This window comes from Pavona decussata, unplaced genomic scaffold (assembly GCF_977016875.1).
Source record: "Pavona decussata unplaced genomic scaffold, jaPavDecu1.1 SCAFFOLD_47, whole genome shotgun sequence".
Lineage (NCBI taxonomy): Eukaryota > Metazoa > Cnidaria > Anthozoa > Scleractinia > Agariciidae > Pavona > Pavona decussata.
The window spans coordinates 637,756-663,253 of record NW_028145469.1 but is presented as its reverse complement, the minus strand read 5'-3'; the positions used below and the strand labels follow the sequence as shown (position 1 = coordinate 663,253).

The 25,498-nt window shown below is 38.0% G+C and overlaps 2 protein-coding genes across 3 annotated transcripts; both read left to right on the top strand.

Moving 5' to 3' along the window:
* The first annotated feature begins 623 nt into the window (after window positions 1–623).
* On the top strand, window positions 624–11,995 carry LOC146482128 (ZP domain-containing protein-like). Of its 2 annotated transcripts, XM_085107412.1 has the most exons (9): window positions 624–770; window positions 4,853–4,957; window positions 5,571–5,705; window positions 6,364–6,606; window positions 6,935–6,991; window positions 7,870–7,926; window positions 8,825–9,407; window positions 10,148–10,461; window positions 11,284–11,995. In XM_085107412.1, the coding sequence occupies exons 1-9, from the start codon at window positions 695–697 to the stop codon at window positions 11,421–11,423; spliced, it is 1,710 nt and encodes a 569-aa protein (XP_084963538.1). In that variant the 5' UTR covers window positions 624–694; the 3' UTR covers window positions 11,424–11,995. The 2 variants fall into 2 exon arrangements, with proteins under 2 accessions (XP_084963538.1, XP_084963539.1); XM_085107413.1 differs by lacking the exon at window positions 6,364–6,606.
* Window positions 11,996–17,568: 5,573 nt separating this feature from the next.
* On the top strand, window positions 17,569–24,287 carry LOC146482127 (uncharacterized). The gene is made up of 3 exons (XM_085107355.1): window positions 17,569–17,638; window positions 23,273–23,407; window positions 23,923–24,287. Exons 1-3 carry the CDS (start codon window positions 17,569–17,571, stop codon window positions 24,285–24,287), a joined length of 570 nt encoding a protein of 189 aa, XP_084963481.1.
* The last annotated feature ends 1,211 nt before the right edge of the window (window positions 24,288–25,498 follow it).

The following is a 25,498-nucleotide window of genomic DNA, read 5'->3' as shown; positions in this document are numbered from 1 at the left end:
AACCGGCCAGTTTGGAGGCTACAAATTTAAAAATGTTTTGAAACCTTCATTTTTCAAGGAGGCAACTAAACTGCACCAGAGAAAAGTTCTGCTCAGCAGATTTCGCGCGAATGGTGACTCCAAAGATTGAAAAGTTACAGGACTAAACGTAACTAAGTTGTGACAGAGTGTAAGAGAGTTCAAATAATAAACGTTTACGAATGCCAGGGAAATTTATGGTTATGCAGAGGGCTAAAGTTGCCTTATAAGTTTGTAATCTTGTTTAAAACACAAGTATTTGGTTTGTTATGCGTTAGGTTATGTATGAAAGAAAAATACGACCTCATTAAAAGCCTGCCATGGCTATTTGACCTTTCACATTTTTTGCGTTTAATTCCCATTGCGGTAGTAAAATCTTGGCCAACTTAATGTATTTTCAACTGTTTTCCCTAACATCAATTGAAAACAAAGGTATTTTTTCCGTTTTTTAGACGTAAAATTACGTTTTGAGCGTGTACGGGAAAAATAAGTACGTCGGGTGTAGGACTTTGTTATTACAATGCTTTTCTTCTGAAGCAGTCAAGAATAAAGGAAAAACAAAAGAAACTATTTTTTCCGCGTTGATTGAATTAAATTTCGTGCTCTTATAGTTATGTACAGTGCTAAACTGCATTAGTTCTAACCAGATTGGAGTTGAACACAAGTTGTCTTCGCCATGAAGAGAATTATCTTGCTTGTCCCCTTCCTCCTACTGTCGAGCGCAGTGAAGGCTGCAGATCAGACCCTTACAGGTAGATCTATCTATTTTTTGTTTGTTTGCCTCTCTTTGGCCAAAACTGAACAGAAATCGTAATCACCGTTTGCGATTGGAAGGGGTCTGAACTATGGGCAAGCGTATGATAGTTGCAAGATCTGGTTCCAAGACCAGAGTTTCGTTCTGAGTAAAATCGTTGAAATATTTGTTAACATGGTACTTTATCCCTTGTACTGGTGGCATTATGTTGGTATTGTTCCTCTCAAAGTTTCAGACACTTTGTCAGCGGAGCTCTACAGTTACGTAGCGTCGATGTTCCTTTCTGTTGGAGGCGAAAATAACCCAAAACACTTTTGTTTTTTCCATTCTTGCGGTTAAAGATAATTAGCGGCAGCAAATGTGTTTTCTCAGAATAGCCTTGGCCAGTTTTTTGATGGGGTGGAGTACTGAAAACTACGGACTTTCTACTATTCGAGTCCAAAAACCTCTGCACGTTTTATTTGTACTCTATAAAAAGTGGCTTTCATTTTATAATTAGTTTCCCTTTGTACTTGCTGGGAGATTTTAAGGGTGAAAGAATAGACCAATTAATTTTCAACCAAAATTGTTCATTACGGTGTTTAATTGTATCGCAGTTGATAGTATTGCAGACAAAATCGGACGCTAAATGAGAGATGAAAAACTCTGCAGTGAATAAAACAATTTTATCATAGTATAAATTCGCCCAAGTTTGTTTTCAAATGAAGGTTTTCCGTTTTTAGAAAGCGGAAAAAATTCCTGAGTGACGCCGTTTGTTTGTATGACTTTGTATGAAAGGCTTTAACTACAAATATACTTTCGTTTTCTTGTTCGAAATCGTTCAAGCGCAGGTCATTTTGATAGCATCCCTTTGAAAAATAGGTTTTGATTATAGCAGAGTGTTGTGGTAATTTGTCTAACCAATCAGCGTTTTTCCGCTTTGAGAAAACAATAACATCTTATAAAGAGTGACTAATTAATTTCCTTGGGACCCTCAAAAATACCGCTTTCGTAACGTTTGACTTACCGGTCTTACTGTCCTACGACAATCCTAGTTATTGTCTCTCTGATCCAAAGGATTTGTGATTTGAAAGTCCAAACAATTACATTGGTCTAATATCCTTTCAGTTATGATGGTCTTTGACAAGCAAAGGCTAGATTCATTCTTGTGCTTGGTATGAATGGTCGAAGAAGAACGCTCAATAGCGAGATCAAAAACTTGGCAAAGGGATGAGAACTAGGGCAGTCGGTTAATGTACAACTCGCAGCGGAGTGTTGCTCTTAATAATATTTAAAAAAAAGGCTACTTTCCTTGAAAAAATACGGAGTGAAAACAGCAATACAACATGCTGTAGTAGAACTTGGTTGTTTACACTTGAATGGTCACACAACGATAAGTTACGGGATGTTGGCCACAGACTAAAAGGTTAGAACCGCCATGTATCGCACAATAAACATCCCAGCAAATAACTTCATAGTAACCTCCGTTGGATTAATCATACGTCTGCATGTCAAAACAGAAGCAAACGTTTCATTACGTAAGCATGACTGAAATAAATGGCATAGAACAACATTAATTCAAGTGATGTGTGATTTTTACCTTTTCTTCTACCTACTCTATGTGAATGACGTATTTGAAATTTTTTGGTTTGGCCTTTTTACTTTTTTTTTAATCCTAAGACTCATTGGCCAGTGGCTGGTCGCGTGGAGAAACTCTGGGGGAATCGAAATAAAATAAAATAGTTTTGATTGCCTGCCTTTTAATTGCTCAATCTTTTCACTTGCATTTTTGACATCAGTGTTTTGCAAAAGTTACAGTACACCAAACTCTCTCTAGGCGAGCAACCACTGACCAAAGAGCCTTAAGACTCTGGGTACAAGATCATTTTTTTACCCACTCTCGTGCCCAGAATGCTCTGTCTTCTTGGCCAGAAATTGTTCCAACCGCTGACCAAAGAGCCGGTGGAGTCTTAGTGTGAGATTGGTTACAGCCAATTTTTCCGCAAAGTTTTACTTGATCCACCGCTCAATTTTCCAGTTTCACTGTTGGATAGAGCGCGTTAATCAAACGTCTGTTGCCTTTAAGCAACACTAGTCAGGTCAAAGGAGGGTCTAAGAACTAAAAACATTGCGAAAAAGACACTCTTTCTCTGTCCATTAGTTAACAGCTTACCCTTCGGTCGCTTTCAAAAATATTCAAAAATTGAATACTCGAACATCTCACTATCGAAAAAAATTAGTTCACTGCTCGGGAACATCTGTATCTCCAAATTAAAAGAAATAGTTCAGGAAAGGGAGAGATCTTCAAAGATTTTCAAAGTGAAATTTCCTCAAGTTGTTATCATGTGATATTATCTCTGATTTGTACTCTTCCTTCGTCTTTTCTGTTACCTGCAAAGCGTGCGAAGACACGCTTTCAAGACAGTACTGGTTTCCAAGCTACAAACGGTTCAGACCATCTATTTTTGTATACTGTCTCGAGATACCTGCGTGTTCTGAAGCCCTTAACAGTAAGAAGCGTTCTTGCTTTTGTTGGCTATGAACATGCAACACGGAAAATGTCTGATTAACATCATTAAGGCTTTCCTTAAGTGCTCTTTCAATACGTCGGCTGTTTAGTCTTTTTTTCTTTTTTTTTTTTAAAGACTGTTCAAAGCCCTAATTAATTATTTTATTTCTCGAGACCGAAAATTTTCCGCATCTCATCGAACATGTACACGAATTAGATTTTAAAATTTAGATTTTTAAAATTTCGTTTAGTTATTGGATCTGTGTGATGGATTTGAGCATCAAATCAAACTGACTTGATCAATAACGGCGAAATGTCAATACTAAATTTTCAAGCGACTACTGCAGACAATGCATTAGGAAATGTGTTGACAGCGTGAGACTTCTTGAAGCCCAAAATCACTACAATTAAATGTAATTGAGGGAAATCAAAGTTTTTTTAATATATAAAAAATTGTATTAAAAAAGTTAGAAAAATTACACTTTTTCTTGATTCTTAATCATTTTTAAATCATCTGGTAAATTACAAATATGCAATGAAAGACGCCTTTGCCTTAGGGACAAACAGGAACCCCTTTGACCTGCCAGATCTACTGTTATGATTGAAAAATTTTAAGGGAAACATTTAGGAGGGAATCTTCTGTTTTTTAATTACAAATTTGCAACGCTGTTGAGAAGGAACTCTTATTCCTTTCCGGAACACAAAATCAAATCAGAAAACGAATGACTTAAGATTGCCCGTTCGTATTATGAAGCATCAAACTTCTAGAGCTGGGTGTCGCGTCATAGCTTATTCTTTGGGATGCGGAATTTTTGACGCCCCCGAGCGATTCATTTTTCAAAACACTTCTGAAAGGAGTCTATTGTTTTGGTTTTATTAGTGTCGTTTAGTTGCTAGTTTATTGGATTGTTTTGGCGTACAAATCACAATTAATAGAAATTGTCTACAAGACAGTTATAGGTGCGCCGACTGAACACAGTAGGATCTCGTTTAATTGGTTTTGAGCTCTTTCGAAATCCCTCAGCCAGCTCGAAAACCAACTGGTAGTATTATTTTGCCCGGATAAAGAAAAATGCCGAATGTTTGAAAGATAACTCCTCGGTGAGTCGACTGAAGAAGATGGAGAACAACTGGAGCGACTGGCAAAATGAATAAACGCCAGTGGGGGTTGGTGGGGTGGATGAGGGAGAGACCCACTCACTCGCTGACTAACTCGGGAATAAACGATCCTTAAGGATTCAAACAGAGGAAATACTTTATTTTAAGCACGTGCTAGTATTTTGCGTAGAGTGGACAAATTCTTTGGTTTATTGCAAAAGCACCCGGATGTCAATAGCCCCTATATAATTCAATTCACCTCCTCCCAACTTACCCCCAGTATCAAAAATGAATTGAATGTCAAGACGTTATGTCGCTACCACAAACCGTTTTTACATAACAAACATGTGTGTGCTTTAATTGCGAGTATTGAAAGTAAATATTGAATTTTTGACAACTGACAGTGTTAATTATGTTTGCGTTGCATAGGATGGGATAAAACGTAAGGATAAACACATGTAGTGAAATATGTATTTGTATTCATTTTATCACAGACGACAATCAAAAGATTGAAGATGAAATCATGAACGATATGTTGAATCAGGGGACCGCTGATGGAACGGAGGGTGACGAGCAGAAAGTCAGAGACGATCAAAATGGTAAGATGGAGCCATCAGTAGATAAAAACGGGATTGTATGTTTGATTGAGCATTTGGAGAGAATATGAAAGTGAATGAATGACTTTTTAGATTAGCGAGAGACAATGATTAGTATAGCATAGCAAAGCAGTATACATAACACCGTGTGGCAATGTATAACATAGTGTAGTATAACAGCATATTCCATATTTAATATAATAAAGAACATAGCATAGCATAGCATAACATAGCATAGCATAGCATAACATAGCATAGCATAGCATAGTATAGCATAGCATAGCATAGCATAGCATAGCATAGCATAGCATAGCATAGCATAGTATAGTACATACCTCTTACTAAACCACTTCGAGGTCCGAAGTATAGTATAGTATAGTATAGTATAGTATAGTATAGTATAGTATAGTATAGTATAGTATAGTATAGTATAGTATAGTATAGTATAGTATAGTATATCATTGCATACACTGTAGCATAGCATTGTACCGCATAGCATAGGACAAAGTGAAGTACATTTGTCAATTTTCATTTTTCATTCGTCTTTTCCTCACACTCATTTGGTAGCTTTTAATTTGTCTTCTTAACGAAACAATGCGTTTTTTTTGTTTTTCAGACTACAAGTCTCTTGTCAATGGTCAAATGCTCAACCCTGAAGAGATTGATTTTGTTGAAGATCCGACGGTATTTATTGATGGAGTACCGCAAGAAGATGAGATGAATCAACCTGCTGAAGACCCTGCACCATATGGTGAGAATCTCAACAAAGTTACGAACTCATTAATTAACCTTCTTTTGCACTGGCTGTTCACATGTTTTGTTTTGGAGATTGAATGACAGAATGTTTGCTTACCTTGAGAGCTCTTCGAAGTGAAGAGTCCAACATGATAGTGATACCCATATTGTGTAGCAACACATGTGTAGGGTGTGCTAGATCTCTCTGGTGTAAAGTTTGCATTTCTAAAGCAACATAGGCAATTTTCAGTTTTCTTAATGGTTTTAGAATAGTCTACAATGCTTTTGCCCCCTCCCCAAAGCTTATTAAATGCTATTAAGATAGATAGATAGATAGATAGATAGATAGATAGATAGATAGATAGATAGATAAATAGATAGATAGATAGATAGATAGATAGATAGATAGATAGATAGATAGATAGATAGATAGATAGATAGATAGATAGATAGATATTTTGTTCGGATCAAAATCGCAGCCAGAGGCTGAATTAAATTAATCGTTTATTAAAAATTCGTGTCCAGATCAGATAAACCTCTCTTAGCCATAAAATATTCTTGGTACATTTTCTAGATCATATGTAGCACTCTAAGAAATATCCTTAACCAAAAAAATAAGATACGGGGCACTCTGAATTGCACAGCTTAGTGAGATCCTATACCATCTTTTATAGGATGGAAATTTTTCCCCTTTAAATGGTGTACAATTCAAGGAAGATCGCTGATATATAAGAGCAGAGTAAACCTAATTGATCACCTCGAATGTCAGAGGCGGTGTATCAGTACGCCGGGATGCAAGGCTATTGAACATTGGGGGAAGTACAATAACGCTTGCTTCGTGTGCGTCAACCCAAGTCTGATGAAACCTTACACCAACCAGAATGATCTTGCCTACCCTGCGCATGTCTGGGTGCAAAGTAGGTATCACTGCTATGTTTGTCCCAGGATATCCCTCAATCCCTCTTTTTCAGCTGAATTTGCATACATAACTGCAATGGTCTTATGTATTCCGGCAATATCCTTCAACTTGAACATAAAATTTCCGTTCTTCAATATGAAAGATTTTTGTTTAAAAAAAAAAAAAAAAAAGACTACAACACGGGAAACGTCAACTCTCGAATCTCTTTACGGACGCCAAGTTACCTAATCAGTCTTATCAACTCAGTCTGTATGTCTCTCTATCAATCACGTAGATTTAAGAAAATTAATCAATTTTTTCCCACATTTTTTCGTTCTTGTTTACAGTTAGCCAGCCGCCAATTTCTTCAAGTCCACCACCTCCATCGATTCCTTCTCATTCAGGTAAGATCATGCTCAGTTTTTTAAATCAATATGTCTCCAGTAAGCTCAGTTTAATTCTGACGTATCATAATACTTAAGAGTATTAGTTTAAGGCTGAACACTGCTTCTTATTGCGTTCGACGTAGGAAGAACGCACTCCTAATACAGATTGGAGTTCAGATTGTATGGGATTGATTGCCGGAATGGATGGATGGATCTTGGTTCGCGTATCTGGCATCCCCCCGCTGTTTTTTTTTAAGGGGCGCGTGACACTACAAAGGAGAGAGCCTAGGATCGCGGTTATCGAACGCACTCCCTAATCTTTGATTATTTCTAGTGTTTAAACCTTAATTTGAGTTTGTAAGGAAAGGCACTAATTTTAAGTATCTAGGTATTAAATTGAGGACAACAAGTAACCGTTTTACATCCGCTGAGTAACATAAAATATGTCTTGTTAGAGCAATAATCGGATTAAAGGAGCTCAAACGATTGTGTGCCGAGCTTTCGTGGGAACGTAAACTTTGATCGTGGTTGTTGAAACAGTTGTTTTTAAGGCAAAGTATTTGTTTCCCAGGGCTTTAGGTTCAAAAGAGTTGGTTACAAGGAAAGGAACAGTGATTGATCTCTTTACAACTTACATTATCAATATGTCTACAAGATACAAACGTTGACAAAATAACACTAACAACGAACATAAAATTTCCGTTCTTCAATATCAAAGATTTTTGGAAAAAAAAAAGGCTAAACCAGGGGAAACGTCAGCTCAGCTCTCGAATCTCTTTACGGAAGCCAAGTTCCCCAATCAGTCTTATCAACTCAGTCTGTCTGTCTTTCTGTCTATCAATGACGTAGATTTAAGAAAATTAATCAATTTTTCCTTATTTTTTTTTTGTTTACAGTTAGCCAGCCGCCAATTTCTTCAAGTCCACCACCTCCATCGATTCCTTCTCATTCAGGTAAGATCATGCTCAGTTTTTTAAATCAATATGTCTCCAGTAAGCTCAGTTTAATTCTGACGTATCATAATACTTAAGAGTATTAGTTTAAGGCTGAACACTGCTTCTTATTGCGTTCGACGTATTAAGAACGCACTCCTAATACAGATTGGAGTTCAGATTGTATGGGATTGATTGCCGGAATGAATGGATGGATCTTGGGACGCGTATCTGGTATCCTCGGCATATTTTTTTTAGGGGCGCATGACATCACAAAGGAGAGAGCCTAGGATCGCGATCATCGAACACACTCCCTAATCTTTGACTATTTCTAGTGTTTAAACCTTAATTTGATTTTGTAAGGAAAGCCACTAATTTTAAGTATCTAGGTATTAAATTAAGAATAATGGGTAACCGCTTTACATCAGCTGAGTACCAAAACTATGTCTTGTTAGAGCAATAATCGGATTAAAGGAGCTCAAACGATTGTGTGCCGAGCTTTCGTGGGAACGTAAACTTTGATCGTGGTCGTTGAAACAGTTGGTTTTAAGGCAAAGTATTTGTTTCCCAGGGCTTTATGTTCAAAAGATTTTGTTACAAGGAAAGGAACAGAGAATGATCTCTTTACAACTTACATTATCAATATGTCTACAAGATACAAACGTTGACAAAAAAACACTAACAACAACAACAACAACAACAACAACAACAACAACGATATAATAATAATAATAATAATAATAATAATAATAATAATAATAATAATAATCGTAAGTAATAGTAATCATAAAAACGATAACAAATAAGAGTTTAAGTTACAGCAAGTTTACTACAAGAGAAACAAATTTTTGGTGAGTAACTGCAAAGCAATGGGTCCTGTAATTCTTTTAGTTATTCAATTATATGTTGAAAATTTCAGATATCAAAGTCGCCTGCGGCCAGAATGAGATGTCCATCACAATTCCAAAAAGACTCCTTCCCGCTCTGGACAGGGAACACATCCGTCTCAGTAATGTCAGCTGTGGTGCCAAAGAGACCGCTACTGACTATATTCTTCGCACGAAACTGACGGAATGTCGCACAGTGATAAGGCACAGCAGTAATTTCGTCAGCTACATGAACAAAGTTGAAGAGATTCCCCTTAAACCGGGCCAGATTATCACCCGTGTTCGTGAAGTGGAAATCCCCTTCAGCTGCTACTATTCAAACACAGGAGTTGTGTCAGCTGTTGGCCTTCGGGTACAGAGCAAGAAGATCATTTTCTCCAAGAAAGGATATGGGAAATTTGTGCTCGAAATGAAAATCTTCCAAACTGACAGGTTCGTAAACGAGTACACGCAAAGGGATTTCCCAGTCGAGTTGGAGCTAAGGGAGATAGTGTACGTGGAGGTCAGCGTGGACACGGACGACGGACGGCTGGAAATTTTACCAGTGGACTGCTTTGCTACACCAGATCCGAACCCGAACAGCCAGGGATATAAATACACATTCATCAAAAACGGGTAGACATGTCTTCCTTCTTTGGTCTTTTCCATAAGTACTTTTTCCCCTATTTAGATCTGGGGATAGTTTTATCAAATAGGTCAGTGACGTGGAGATGCGAGGACCTTATATAGGTGTGGAATTGTCGGTTGCAGCGGAAATTTTTTGAGTTAGAATTACTAGTGGACCTTTGCTAGGAAACATCTCTGCAAGATTCTTTTAAGTTTTATGAGGACGATACTGAACCTATCTAGCTTGCTTATTCCGTGGCCTGATAGACTTATTCGTGATTCAGTTGTAGGCTGATACGAACCTTTTGAGTCTAAAAATTGTAACTTAAATTCATTAGTAAATAGGTGTTTTCATGTTCTCTCACCGTAATAATTTACGGTCATCAAAAATTCAGTGTTTTGTACCGCTTAGTCTCATATCCTTTGCTACCCGATAAGCTAGTGTCTGCTCGAAATTATCGAGCTCAACAATGTCCCACAACTTCAAAATATTTTTTTCCTGTCTAAAATCAAAATTTGTAATAAAATGCTCTTGTCCATAATGTTACATAATTACCTCTTCTTAACTTTTTTCCTATGATATATTTTGTAAGTACTGTAATTATATATTATGCGTTTTATTCAGTCATAGTGTAATTTCTACACCGCTTTTATACATTTGCTGATTCGCATCCCTCACCTTTTGCTCAAGTAAACCGCCAACGCACAGAAAGGAATATTTCATATAACTGTCCTGACTCTCTCTTCAGATGCGCGGTAGATGACACAGTGGACTTGAATCTGCCCTCACCGGATAAACGCCAGAAGCGGTTTAGTCTCGAAGCCTTCAGCTTCGTGGGTGACAATCCATTCGTGTACATGCACTGCAAGGTGAAGATATGTAACGCGTCGGATCCTAACTCGCGCTGCGCCCAGGGATGTATTCCACAAAGAGCCAAGAGGTCCCTCATGGTTCGTGAAACAAAGGACGAAGAGGAATTTTTGGCCCAAGGACCGTTCATGCGTGAGGAGGAGGCAGAGTTGGACGAAACGGAGAAACAAATCACTGACGTGGAGAAAAGTAGTAAGTCACTAGCAGTTTAGCAACTCAGGCCACAAAAAATGTAACTCAGAGTCTTGGTGCCTTTATGTCAAGTGAGCGCTCGACAAGATTTAAGTCCCTGAAATGTTTCATCATGGCTTAAAATGTTAATGATAATTGCTTTTTTATCCGTTTCACTGTCTTCTTTCATTGAATTTGAGAGCAATATGGACTACATCCAACAGGTAAAACATAGTAAAATTTTTGTGTCACACACTTTTAACACCAGAGAAGATTTTACCACAAAACCTGTCCCTGAAGTAATGAGTACAAGTCTGACCAAACGTTTGGGGTCTGAAAACGGAGGTTCGTTAACTTCATTTTACAATATGAAAGCATTTTTGGTGCCAATCAAATCACAGGTCTGGTATCAGAGGTACCCAACGAGAACAACGTGATTTTATGGCGCCTTTTTTAGGCAAACGTGTGTGAGCTGACATAGCTTGAACTGTTCGGAGTTCTTATCTCAAAAATTTAAAATTGCGAAAAAGTAAGAAGCGGAATCTTATTTCCCGAATTTACGGGCTGCTGTTCGCCTTCCGCAAATACTAGCTGCTCTTTTTTCGCACTTTTAACGACTTTTTTGTCCCTCCAAAACCAAAAAAATGCGTTCTCAGCGTTGCGAAAATTTGAGGTCACCTTGAGAAAGAAAAAAAGATGGTTTTTGTTTAGAATCTAATCTGAATTTCTGAGGCGGGTAATTGCTTTTCGAACAGATGTTGCCCCAAAGTGAACGATTGGGTGCGTCTGCTAGAATTGCCAAACGATGAAGACTAAGCTTAGATTATTGTTTTTTTTTTACAGCCAAGTTTCCCACTCTGGTTGCTGCAATGGCAGTGGTGGCAGTTGTGTGCGTCGTGGGTGTGTCATACGTCGCCTGGGACAGAAGGAAGCAGAAACCTCTGCGTGATTACCAGCGCCTCACTGTTCCCTCTGATGACTAATGGCTGAGAAAAACGCCCGCACTTTCCTCCCTCGCAGAGGCTCTTTTGGCTCGTCACGCAAACTTTCCACCTCAGCATTGGGGAGGAAAGATTGCGTGACGAGCCAAAAGAGCGTCTGCGGGGGAGGCAACGCCCGTGCTTTTGTTTCATGACTTTTTCTATGAGTAATAGGATAGCTGTTTTGTAAAAGAAATGCTGTGTTATTTTTTAAGCCTGGCGAATAAGCGATAGGTGTCTTTTTTCCATTTAGTGACATGGACTGACAAGGAAAGTTCTAGCAGTGTGCAGGGTATTTTTTACATGAGCCTAGTTTAATGGGCTAGCTTTTACGAGTCTCCCAGAACCCAGTGGTGTGGCATCCGAACTCGCAATCACATTATGGGGGATAGAAAACGAAGCCACAAAGTTTGGGGATATTAAATTTTTCAACAACTTTGATAGCATTCAAATTGCCTACCAGTTTTCTAGTTAGTCGGTGCCCATTGTTAATCTTGTTTATCCCTGTTATTTTACATGAATAGTGTAACCATAGGCTACCAAGTAAACTTTTAACCAAATGACAAATCCCTTAATTGCTTTGTTGTTGTTGTTGTTATCATATAACAAATAAGCGGGGGCACGCAACCAGAAAATTTAAGAATAGTTACTTCAAAAATACTGTTTTACAGGATCCGGCGTTTTCGGGCCTTAGAAAGGGATATTTGTTAACTGAAGCACTGTTTGATTGGCTCGGATTCTTTGGCTGAGATAGGGAACAAACGGTCTGAATGTACGAGCTCTTGCTGGTTTTCTGAAAATCTTAGCTGCCCTTATTTCGCTCTTTTAACCGACACTTTTCGTCCCTTCAAAAACGAAAGGAATGAATTTTCCCATGTTTTAGAGGACAAATCACTAAAAGAAACACGAGTTTTTCTGCAAAATACAATCTGATTTTTTGAGGCGATTTAGTTCTTCCGAACTGATATTTACTGATAAATGAACCGTTGGGTTGGCCTCTAAAATAAGGGCTTGCGTGTAGTTTGCCCGAACTATCCAGTTCTTACCTTTGGAATTAATAATCACGTCCCATTTAGAAATCCTTTCAGCTTTGTATCCGGATAACAGGCGCCCTTAACTATTGGATCAAACTGTATTCATCCCTTTGTTGAATGCTAACGATTTGCTGACGATGCCTGCAACAAAGGTTGTGTTGCAGAGGAATTTGATTTCAATAAAGCAACGTTAACAAAAAACCAAAACGGTTTCTCCAAGTTCGATTCGTTCCAAACACGTTTATTCCAAAAAAAAATCACACACCAAGCTAAGCTGCCTGGCCTGATAGCTAGAGCTAGGCCTGAAGCTCAGTCCCATGCTTCCGGGTCCACCGGAAGTAAGAAGTATGACGTCTAAATTTGCGAAAACTCCGGGAACTTCCCTAGCCATGAAAAAGTTCCTATTTCAGGAGAGAGGAGTCTTTGTAACTCTTCCTCTGCTTGATTTGCTGCCGCTCGTGTAGGGTAGGACGTAGCCTTGGCGTCGTATCCTGTTCAATTTCTTTGAATTGTTCATCTTGTGTTAATTCAACTTCTTGGCTGTTACAACATTTTAATGGGTGAAGTACATTTAGAGGTCTTTTGAGATCTTCCTTGATTAGAATAAAAATTTTGGCTGCCCGAAATTTTCCATCCTGAGTTGGAATCAATTTTGTATTTCTTCCCATTCTCCTGACTCCCCTAGGCAGGTTGTCCTTCAAAAGCACCACACTGCCTGCTTGAGGATCTTCTGATGCTTGAATTCGGGGACCCTTAACATTTGTCTGGCCTCTTTCTCGTAGATTAAGTAGGTAATCATCTCTCCAAACTCTCCTAAGTGAGTTGAAGTGTTGCTGACCTTTGCCCCAGAGTTCCAGTAGTTTATCAGTTGAACTCCTTTTCTCTTTGTAGTCGGGATCTTGGGGATTATCAATCTCAATCACCGCAGTCCCGGTCTTAGGATTGAGTGTTAGAAAATCAGCTGCTGTTAGTGGAAATCCAGAACTTAAAAGTCTTCACCAACGTAAACAAGTGGACGAGAGTTTATGACATCCTCTGCCTCCGCCAGAAAGGTTTGGAGCTTCTCCTAAGTTAAGCAAACCTTTCCGATTGACTTCTTGAGAGCTCCCTTAACAGTGCCAACCAGTCTTTCATAAAATCCTCCCATCCATGGGGCAAGTTCCACAATAAAGCTCCATTTAATTCCTTGAGTCGCAGTATAACTTTGAACTTCAGGATTCAAGATTGTTCTCTTCCAGGCTTTATCCACAGCACTTTTTGTGAGCTTTAATTGTGGGGCATTGTCTAGTATAATCAGTGTGGGCTTTCTTCTTCTTGCTATGAATCGTCTACGTCCAAGCAGTAACTGTTCTGCTGTCATAACCTGGATCAACTCCAGGTGGATTGCCCTGACAGTGACACAGGTGAAGAGACATACCCAGACATACCCTCTTTGAAGTTCCGTCTTGAGTGTACAGGGGACCTAAATAATCTAGTCCAGTGTACGTAAATGGGTAGACTTTGCCACTTTTTTTCCAGGCCACGGAGACATTGATGGCAGTTTGAAATTAAGGGTCCACCTTGAAATCTTCTGCAGGTTCCACAGCCATAAATTGCTTTTTTCACTTCCGCTCGTCCCTGAGGAATCCAATATTTATTTCTAAGTTAAGATAAAGTATTGGAAACACCAGAGTGAGAGAGTTTCTGGTGATATTCCTTAATGAGTAGCCTCGCGAAATGGCTCTTTTTGGGAAGAAGAATTGGATATATTGCATCCAGAGGCAGTTCAACATTAACCATTCTTCCATGGCATCTTAGGAGTCCATCTTTATGAAATTGAATCCCTAGTTGATTTTTGTAATCCTTTTCGTTGAGGACACCAACCTTGCCTTTAAATGTATCAGGTAAGTTGGTCCTTTGGATTGACTTGATCCATAAAATCTTTGCTTGCTTGATTTCTGAAGGTTTAAGTTCTCCAGTTTGGGCTTTCTCTTTTCTGACCTTTGTAATGAATCTTAGCACCCAGGCAGTAATTTGAAGAAGTCTAAGAAGGGAGGAGTATTTCTTCTCATCCACTGATCCGACATGCTCTACCTTTTAACATGGTTTGGCCATGTACCTGTGAAGGAAAGTTTTGCTTTTCTCATTCAACTTGACGACAGTGACATGATATTTCAGTTCTTCTGTTCATTGTTCGTAGTCACGCGCTATGACGTGGACGGATGTCTGAATTTGGGACCATCCGAAATCGGCTACCACGTGCATTTGGTAGAAGACTCGACTCGCGTTGGTGTTCTACTTTTTGCTGTGCTACACCGTGCTGACGAGAGCCAACCAGCTCGAAACAGCTGTCCACGGTTGCCGCATTCTGTTGATTCTCGGTTTGGTCTATATCATGTCGCTGTCGTGTTTAGTTTTCTACGCAGTCCAGCCTTGCATAAATTTGATTTAAATAAAGATTTAATTCATTTATTCATTCATTCATTCATTCATTCATTCATTCATTCATTCATTCATTCATTCATTCATTCATTCATTCATGCATTCATGCATTCATGCATTCATGCATTCATGCATTCATGCATTCATGCATTCATGCATTCATGCATTCATTCATTCATTCATTCATTCATTCAAATCTGGTGACATATCGTTCTTGCAAGAAGGCCATTTCAATATCAGCCACTAGAGTTCTGAATCGAAGTAGAAGGCCACGCAGATCTTCTAAGATGACAGGACCCCGATAGAAACTTTTATTGAGGATGTGACATCCCCTCTTTGTTTTTGCGGATGAGTCGTAAACAATTCTCACTTTTGTTGTTGTTGTGATGACAGCATGGTGAGGAATGTAGTGTTTTATGGATCCTTCCTCAGTTTCATCATCCACTTTCTCAACGATTTCTTTCTTGAGCTGATCTTGAATAATGCTGTCATGCTTATGAAGCAACTCTGAGTCCCCTTTTTTACGTTTTAGCAAAGAGTTCAATCTATCAAGAGCTAGTTGGTAGTTGTCTGGTAGCCGGAGAGTTTCTTCTCTTCAGGGCCACGTAGCTTGATATCACCCATCTTTCTTCCAGACAGCGTAATTGAAGTTCTGGATGGCACGTGTAATAATGGTAATAATGGTAATGCATTGGATGGCACGTGCACAGTCATCGTCTTTATTAGGGCCAGTGATGGGTTCTTTAATTCCAATAGTTTCCATTTTTGTAAAATTCTTCCAAGTTGGTTTCATTAAGTCACTTGAGTTCTCCGAGGAATGAACATGGATTGTTCACAGGGAGGACTGGACACCAGGAGCATTGAAACTTCTAAGGTTTTCTTTTTTTCAGTTGGCACTCTACCTGAGAGAATCCAACCCAGATGAGCTCCACTTTCTGCCTTTCTGATGAAACCAGTAGTAGTCACTCCCAATCAGGAATTCAACAGTTGACACCTCTAGTTCATTCGGGAGAGAGTCTGCTAGCTGGTAATCCTTTATTAGGGGCCCAAGTCGTTCAGAATTGATAGGCATTCTCTGCATCATACCAGTAATCTTGGGAACTACATTTGCTCGAATCTCCATCATCTCTCTATTTTTAACACCAAACAAAATTCAACAACTGGAGTTTTGAATTCCTTAGGCTTTGTAAAGCGAAAAGTGAAGACAGTCAGGATTTCTGAATTGTTAGGTCTCAGATGAAGTTTCTCTACTAAATCCTCGCTTATGTAGGTTCTTGGGCTCCCACAGTCAAGTAAAAGTCAAGTAGACTGCTTCATTGAAGTGTTAAGGTTCACAGTGTCGGCCAGAGCAGTCTGCATAAGCACTTGTTCACCAGACACCAGTAATGAACTTTCTGCTTCAGTTGCTACTAAAGGGTCAGTAAACATAGCCACGAGGAAACCTTTTGGGACATAGACTTCGGTGGTGATTTCTAACTTGCTGTCAGTAAAAGCATGGTTTGTTTACTTGCAATCTTTCAGTAGATGATTTGGCCTCAGGCAGGTGAAGCAGTTTCCTTTGATTTTATTTTTTCTTGAATGGAGAGTTGAAAAGGCATTGCATTCGTCGCTTCAGTGATCTTGCTCACAGTAAAAGCAGACCATTGTTTGACCTCCAGTCACAGGGTCGGCATTCCCTAAAAGTAAGGCACCAGTAGTTGTCACCTCCGGCCGTTTTGGAGGGAACAATTTCTGCTGAGGAAACCTCTTTGTAGTTTCTTGAGCTACAGCACTCCGAGTCAGTTCAGCTTGTCGGCCTCCAGATTCTTGAGCGCAAATATACTGTTTGAATGCTTTTCGGAAGTTTTCCACGGTCCATTTCTCTGTCCTTGTATTCTTCCATCCGGCCATTACGATTTTGGGAAACTTTGACTTGATAACAAAAACAAAATGTGGCTGGTTCACATTTTCAACAAGAGCTTTAAGAGAGCGAAGATGCTTCTCAATCGTGTCTTCAGTTCAGCTTTCAAGTAGATGAATTTATCCACTGGCTGAAGGTTAGGATTCTTGTGAATGGAAGCTTCAAAGGAGTCCCAAACTTCCTGCCATTTCAGGACATTTCCACTGAATTTTGGAAGTTCCAGTTTGGGAAGTTTAATGGTGCAAGAAGAATGACGAGTAGTTAAAGTTCCAAATTGATTTCCCGTTTCAAGGCGCTTTTGTTCCACTTCTGCTTTCATCTTTAGTTCCAGATCTACAGTAGCTTGTTTTATTTCCATCTCCTTTTCAGTCTGCGCGTATTTTTTCCAAGCTTCCAATTGCAATTCTAATTTCTTTAGTTCAAATTCGTGTTGTTTGCCTTTTGCTTTTTGCCTCATCATTTCCAATTCCAGCTTGAACCTTTCCATCTGAATCTGCTTCTCCTGTTAAGTTTCTCCATTTGTAGCTCTTTCTGATGATCCCTCTCTCTTTGGTTCTCCTCCTTTTCCTTGTTTCCTGTTTCTTTTAGGCGATTTTCTTCAGGGGCGTTTCGAGGTCACAGATAGTTTCATCTCCATCGAGCGCGAGAATAGTGAACTCCTCCATTTTGACCTTTAAAACTTCATCTTCTTTCGACGCTTCGTGTTGATTGAGTTAAATAGTATATTTATGTGAAGTCCTAAACTGCATTAGTCTTTAAACCCAACTGGAGTTGAGCACAGGTTGTCTGCGCCATGAAGAGAATTATCTTGCTTTTCTCCTTCCTCCTGCTGTTACGCACAGTGAAGGCTTCGGACCTTACAGGTAAATCTGTTTAGTTTTTATTTGTTTGCTTTTTTTGGCAAAAACTGAACACAACTCTTGGACGCGGTTTGCGATTGGCAGCCGGTAGGAACTATGGACAAGCATATGATAGTTGCAAGACCTGGTTCCGAAAAGAGTTGATTCCTAAGAGTTTCTTATCGCAAGACCAGACTTTCGTTCTTAGCAAAATCGTTAAAATATTTTTAAACATGGCACTTTATCGCTTGTACTGGTTGAAGAATGTTGGCATTGCACTCTGTTTTTTTTATAAGAACGTCTAATTTTGGAGCCGAGGCTGAACGTTTTTATATTTTGTTGAGATTTGAGGCTTAACGTTCTTAAAGGGGAAGTATCAAGAAAATTTGCTCTCATTTCAAAACCCAAAAATGTTTGACTGTCAGCAGAAACAACGAAATAATTGTCAAGTGTGTTAAAAATTATCACCCCAGTGCAATAAAACTGTCGATTAGTGCCTCTGGCCAGAGACAGGGTAGGCCGGTTTGGATTGAAACTTGAAAAATATTAGGCTAATGTTTTTCAAGTTCTCGCATTTTTGTTTCCAAAATGCGCTAGAACAGATCACAAGTTGTTTCTTTCAAGAATTGAGTTGATTTTGTTCCTCTCGTCTTCCTAGAATTGTTTTGCAGCTGATTGAAGGTCTTATTTCATCATTTTTAATAAAAGATATAAAAAACCCCATGATACTTCCCCTTTAAGGTCACCTTATATATACCTTCAGAGGTGTCTCGTGTCCAAGCGATGTAGCGGCGATGTAGTGCGTCCAGTTTAAACTGTAGATACCTAAACCCATATATCAAATTAAAGCTTGTAGAACTGGCTATCAAACTATACCAAGAATTTTAAAATAAAATGAATTGCCGAATTTTTAGCTCTGTTTTCTCAATCAATATTTTTACTAGGAGGAGACACTTTGAAGAGCTAAAACTCGAAGGGAATTTGTTCGTTTGCCTTCAAATTTGGACACTAGCTAGATTAACATATAAACAATAAAAAACGTGTCTGCGAATTTTTTCTTTCGAAATATTTCTTCTCCGAGAGATTTTTGTACGATCACTTTGCATTTTTTTGAGCGTATTACGAAAACGTTCTGTAACTTTTCACTGCGATTGAATATGGCAAAACGCAGACACCTCTTTTTTAACGCTTTGGGTAAGGAAACTGAGGAGCAAATTAAATTAACAAAATATAAAATTCGCTTTGACTTGTAGCTTTCAAAAGGTGATTCGGACGCTCACATTAAGAGGTCGAGAAAAATTTGACAATTCACTTTATTTCAAAACTCTTGGTATAGTTTGAAAGCTAGCTCTATAAGCTTTAATTTGATATAAGTGTTCAGGTATCTACAGTTTAAACCGGACGCGCTACATCGCTTTGACGCGAGACACCTCTAAAGGTATAAAAGGTGTAAATCAACGCGGACGTGACCAGGAAACATATCAAAGTGCATTGCCCGCTGATGAATGGTATCAAGAACTGATGACAATGACAAAGCGAGATGTCTGTCACCATTGGTAGTATTATACAAAACAGGCCCTTAAAGGGACAGTATCACGCTATTTTTAGTAACACATTGAAAATTGGGGAGACGCTATTCGGTTGATAGCAGCCAGGATATAATGACAAAATTCCATTAAAAGACCACCAGAATGCAAAGAAACTACCCAAGGATATTTTCGCCAGCAGATGACCAAGATGGAGAGGGGCTCAAATTTGAAAACGTCTGGCGGACGTTTTCAAATTTCGCTGTTGTAACGCACTAAAATCGCTGGTTGTACTATATTTTGGTTCAACCTTTCGTCTTAGAATCACTAGTAATATTTCTTTAAATGAGCGATTGAGAAATTAATTAACACAGTGTTCAAAGTTTAAATTTAGTAAATTTTGGCCAAAAATCATGATATCTCTCATCGATCTCCCATGATACTGCCCTTTTAAGTATTTTGGTTAATTTACATTTGTTACCCCAATTTATATACAGATTAGCAAAATAAAAAGTTCTTAATTGACTTTCAGCCTGAGGAATGTTCTTAACATGTTCTTAAAATTTTGGTTAATCTTAGCCTCGACGTTCTCGTAAAAAAGGTTCTTATGAAAAAAACAAAACAAAACAAAAAACAAAACCAAAAACAAAAACAAACACAAAAACAAAACAAAACAAAACAAGACAAACAAAAAAAAAAAACAGAGTGTACTCTATAAAAATAGTGGCTTTCATTTCAGAATGAGTTCTCCCTTTGTACTTGCTGAGAGATTTCAAAGGTGAAAGAATAGACCAAAACATTTTCAAGCAAAATTAATCATTACGGTGTTTAATTGTATCGCAGTTGATAGCATTGCAGGCAAAATCGGACGCTAAATGAGTGATGAAAACCTCTGCAGTGAATAAAACAATTCTATCATAGTATAAATTCGTTCAAGCTCCTTTTTAAATGAACGAATTCCGTTTCTAGAAAGCGGAAAAAATTCCTGAGTGACGCTGTTTGTTTGTATGACTTTGCTGAAAGGCTTTAACTACAAATATACTTTCGCTTTCTTGTTCGAAATCGTTCAAGCGCAGGGTATTTCCATTACACCCCTTCGATGAGTAGGTTTTAAATATTGCGGACTGATTGTTGTCGTTGTTGTGGTAATTTGTCTAACCAATCAGCGCTTTTTCCGCTTTGAGAGAACAATAAAATCTTATAAAGAGTGACTAATAAATAGCCACAGGGGCCTCAAAAATTCCGCTTTCGTAACGTTTGACGTACCGGTGTTACTGTCCGCCTACGTATTATCTCTCTGAACCAAACGATTTGTGATTTGAAAGTCCAAACAATTACTTTGGTCAAATATCCTTTCATTTATGATTGTATTTGACAAAGAAACGCTGAACTCATTCAGATCAGAGATCAGAGACTTGTAAAAAAGGATGTGAGCTAGGACAGTCAGCTAATGTGCAGCAACAACAACTTTGTACATCTCGCAGCGGGGTGTTGCTCTTAGTACTATTGAAAAAAAAACAAAAACAATGTCCTTGAAAAACATGCAGACTGAAAACAGCAATACAACATGCTGTAGTAGAACTTGCTTGTTTAAACCTGAATAGTCACGCAACGATCAGTTAGGATGTTGGCCACAGACTGAAAAGCTAGATTCACATTGTATCGCACAATAAACATAAATTACTTCATGCTAACGTCCGACTGAGTAATTATACGCGTGGATGTCACAACAGAAGCAAACGTTTCAGTACGTAAGCATGACTGAAATGAATGGCATAGAACAACATTAATTCTAGTGATGTTCAAGATTATTCTTTGACGCCCCCGAGTAATTCATTTTCCAAAACACTTCTGAAAGGAGTGTATTGTTTTGGTTTTAGTAGTGTTGTTTAGTTGCTAGCAATTTTAATTGTGATTTGTAAAAATTAAATACAGTAGAACCCCGGTAACTCGAATTCTGAAGGGAAACGAAAAACTGTTCGAGTTAGAAGGGTTTCGAGTTATTGGGGTCGATTAAAATATTCAATTTTTCAGGTTAATAATTAATAGTTTATTGATTTTCAGCACTTTAGTATGACTCTTATGATCCGTTAATGTAACTTTGAAATACGTGATCTATTCGTTGCACTAGTTAAAATCAAATTGCTCCAATCTTTGTTCTAGTGTTAGAATTCGATCACACGATAAGAAAAGCTAATGGGTCAATGGGCATCCGTGGGGAGTTATAAGAACCAGAAATTCGAGTTATCGGGGTAAATTTTAATCAAGGGAAACGAAATTTAGTTCGAGTTATCCGAGTTCGAGTTAACCGAGTAAAAATGACTTAAAAGTTGGGTCAAATCCAAGGGAATTGAGACTCAGTTCGAGTTAGGGGGGGAGTTCGAGTTATCCTAGTTCGAGTTACCGGGGTTCTACTGTATTATTTAAACCGGATAAAGCAAAATACCAAATGATTGAAAGGTCACCCCTCCCTAAGTCGACTAAAGTTATGCTAAAGTTATGCTAAATAAAGTTATGCTAAACAATGTTATGCTATATAAGTTATCCCTTTTCGGTTTTAATCGTTCCTCCATACAATGGTTCTCCTCCTATCTAACTGGCCGTACCCAAAGCATCAGTGTTAATGGCACTATCTCCGAGCCTATGTCAATTCAGTTTGGGGTCCCTCAGGGTAGCGTCCTAGGCCCACTATTATTTATTATGTATATTAATGATCTTCCACTTGTTAAAGTATGCAGTGTAGAACTCTACGCCGATGACACGCCTATTTTTTTCCCTGGTAAATCGGTTAGAGAAATTGAGTCTCAACTTTCATCTGACCTAGATAGTCTAATTAGTTGGTTCCGTTCCAACTTCTTGATACTTAATGTTTCTAAAACTAAAGTAATGCTAATAGGCACCCACCAGTGGTTTAACACAGTTGACAATTTCTCGGTCACATACACACACATAGCATGGCCTAGCATACCATAGTACATACCTCTTACAACCAAGATTTTGCGCCATAAATGGAAAGGAATAAACGTAACTAACAATACGGACAGAGAAAACAAGGTTTTGTTAAGTTATTTATCATATCGCTGAAGTTAATCGGGCGTGCAGGAAAGAAAACTAGTTGAAGTTTTGCGGGCCGTACAATGAAATACGGCCCGAAAAATTGACCGATCACACTGCGCGTACTAACTGAGAGATATAGTATAGTATAGTTAACAATTATTCACCAAAGTGGAGGTGAATAGTGATGGATATTTACACCGACACTGAGGTGAATAATTGTTTTAGTATATACTACACAAGCCGAATAAGAAGTGGACCAAAAGTTACTTTATTTTTGACAATATACTGACAAATGGTGGGAAATTTTAAAATCTCGCGCGCCGCGCGGTAAGCGATTTCTTATTTTAGAAAGTCCCTTCTCGCGTTCTTGTGGAAAAATAAAACTTCTGGAGGCACTTGTTTGGATCCTACGTGTCTTTTCTTCGAATCGGTCCTGTTGTTGAAACCATACTGCAAAAAATTAGATGTTTCATTGTTTACATTGTAATTGTAATGCTCGACAGTTTTCGTAAACAATACATTGTATTTCTATTTTTCGCCTTAGTATATGAGGTTTGAAAGATATAAATAACTTACCATATAATGCAGTCAAACCAAAATTTGTTCAATTTTTGTATTTTTTTGTAATGGCCGTCTCTTTTATCGAAATGTTTTCCTCTTAAGTGACCGTGGCAAAACGGGAAGCCATCTTGTTTCTCTTCGGCTGCTCGGAGTTGAATAGTACTTGGCTAATCACCTCCGAGCTAGCCAATCAGCGCGCGCGAAAAGCACTATTCACCTGTGTGGGTTATACTAGTATAGTATAGTATAGTATAGTATAGTATAGTATAGTATAGTATAGTATAGTATAGTATAGTATAGTATAGTATAGTATAGTATAGTATAGTATAGTATAGTATAGTATAGTATAGTATAGTATAGTATAACATTACATAAACTGTAGCATTGTATTGTATCTCGTAGCATAGGACAAAGCGAAGCACATTTGTCAATTATCATTTTCCATTGGTCTTTTCCTCACACTCATTGTGTGATTTGTTTTCTTAACAAAACAATGAGTTTTCTTGTTTTTCAGACTACAAGTCTCTTGTCAATGGTCAAATGGTCAACCCTGAAGAGATTGATTTTGTTGAAGATCCGACGGTATTTATTGATGGAGTAACACAGGAAGATGAGATGAATCAACCTGCTGAAGATCCTGCCCCATATGGTGAGAATTTCAGCAAAGTTACGAGCTGATTAGTTGACCTTCTTTTGCACTGGCTGTTCACATGTTTTACTTGGAGATTGAATGACAGAATGTTTGCTTACCTTGAGAGCTCTTCGAAGTGAAAAGTCCAACATGATAACGATACCCATATTGTGTAGCAAGACATGTGTAGGGTATGCTAGATCTCTCTGGTGTAAAGTTTACATTTTTAAAGCAAAGTAACCAATTTTCAGGTTTTTTTTTTCATGACATTAGAATAGCCTACTATACTTTTGCACCCTCCCAAACCCTTACTAAATGCTATTAATGTTAAGAAGCTAACAGCTAAGGACCTTGAAATCGGCTTCCAAAATACCTGTCCAGATAAAATAAACTTCTCTTAACCTTAAAATATTCTTGGTAGATTTTCTAGATCATATATATTATTCTAAGATAACCTCTTTTTAAAAAAATTAAGACATGAGGCACTCTGAAAAACTTTACAGCCTAGTGATATCCTATACAATCTTTTGCAGGATGGGAATTTTTTCCCTTTACATGGTGTACAACTGAAGGAAGATCGTTGATATATTCGAGCACGGTGGACCTAATTGATCACCTGGAATGTCAGAGGCGGTGTATCTTCATGCCGGGATGCAAGGCTATTGAACATTGGGGCAGTTACAATAATGCTTGCTACGTGTGCGTCAACAAAACACTGATGGAACCTTACACCAACGAGAATGATCTGGCCTACCCTGCGCATGTATGGGTACAAAGTAGTTATCGCTGTTATGTTTGTCCCAGGATATCCCTCAATCCCTCTTTCCCAGCTGAAGTTGCGTACATTATCTATTCTGGAAATATTCTTCAACTTGAACATAAAGATTCCGTTCTTTAATATCAAAGATTTTTGCAAAAGAAAAAAAACTACACCACGTGAAAGGTATGTCAAGGAAAGAAAGATATGTCAAGATTAATTTAGTCAAGATATGTCAAAGATAAATTTTTATTTTAATCAAAATATTGTAAGGAAATCCAACTAGTTGGCATAAAACGGTGATCAGGGATGGTTAACTCTGCACTGAAAGTTAAAGTGCTGAGGTGAGCACATGAAATTCCAACTAAGCGTTAGCGCTAGCGAGGAAATAGGAGAGCACACGAAGCAAGGAAAAATTCTTAGATGATGATGATGATGATGATGATGATAATAGTAATACCGTCACTTTACTTTCCCTTAGGGAAGAGCATAGGAGCTCAATATAGTTTTAGTATCAGAGAGCTTTAGATTGTCTATTAGATTTTTATCTTTTATCGCCATTTTTTTTAACGCAGCAGGTTAACGCTGAGCGCCCTATGTGGTTCTAGTTTAACATCCATACGTTTATTAACTGCGTAAAACAATTATTATAATTATAATAATAGTAATTAGCATTTTATCATTTTCGCGTGTTACTTTTCTTTTCACCAATTATTAGGTTTCGGCTTGATTTTATCTATCAAGTAGTTTTAAATTTTTCCCTGGAGATTTTCCCAACGGCTTCTCGGTTACTTTCTCGTCTTTGCTCCGAGAGGTTTTTCTACGGGTACTCCGGTTTTCCCCTCTTCTCAAAAACCGACACTTCTAAATTCTAATTCGATCTGGAAAAGTGTTTTTTTTTACATGGTATTATTGTTACACAGAAGAGCCAAAAATTCATCTTCCAAGTCAGTACTCTTAATTCCCACGGAATCAACGAACGCTTTCCATTCAACTAAAGTATTATTAATTTATTATTATTATTATTATTATAATTATTATAATTATTATTATTATTATTATTATTATTGTTGTTATTGTTATTACAATTCAATTCAATTATCCCATCTACAATAATATTACTTACACTACTACTTCTATTGCAATTACTAGCTTAACAAATCAGGATTACTTACTAACACTACACATAATTACTTACACTACTTTTACATTGCAATTTCAATTAGTAATATATGGAGAAAGGTAATGATTACAATGATATTAGAAAGGACACTGTCTAACTAAGATGAAACAAAAAGAAGAAAACAATTTTGCAATACAATACTTTTTATAAAAACTGAAGTCAAGAATTA

Coding starts and splice junctions, on each gene's coding strand:
- LOC146482128 (XM_085107412.1), top strand. CDS start 695: ATGAAGAGAATTATCTTGCTTGTCCCCTTCCTCCTACTGTCGAGCGCA. Junction 6,607..6,934: donor TGCGCATGTCTGGGTGCAAA/GTAGGTATCACT, acceptor TCTTGTTTACAG/TTAGCCAGCCGCCAATTTCT. Junction 9,408..10,147: donor TACACATTCATCAAAAACGG/GTAGACATGTCT, acceptor CTCTCTCTTCAG/ATGCGCGGTAGATGACACAG.
- LOC146482127 (XM_085107355.1), top strand. CDS start 17,569: ATGAAGAGAATTATCTTGCTTTTCTCCTTCCTCCTGCTGTTACGCACA. Junction 17,639..23,272: donor GAAGGCTTCGGACCTTACAG/GTAAATCTGTTT, acceptor CTTGTTTTTCAG/ACTACAAGTCTCTTGTCAAT. Junction 23,408..23,922: donor TGAAGATCCTGCCCCATATG/GTGAGAATTTCA, acceptor AATCTTTTGCAG/GATGGGAATTTTTTCCCTTT.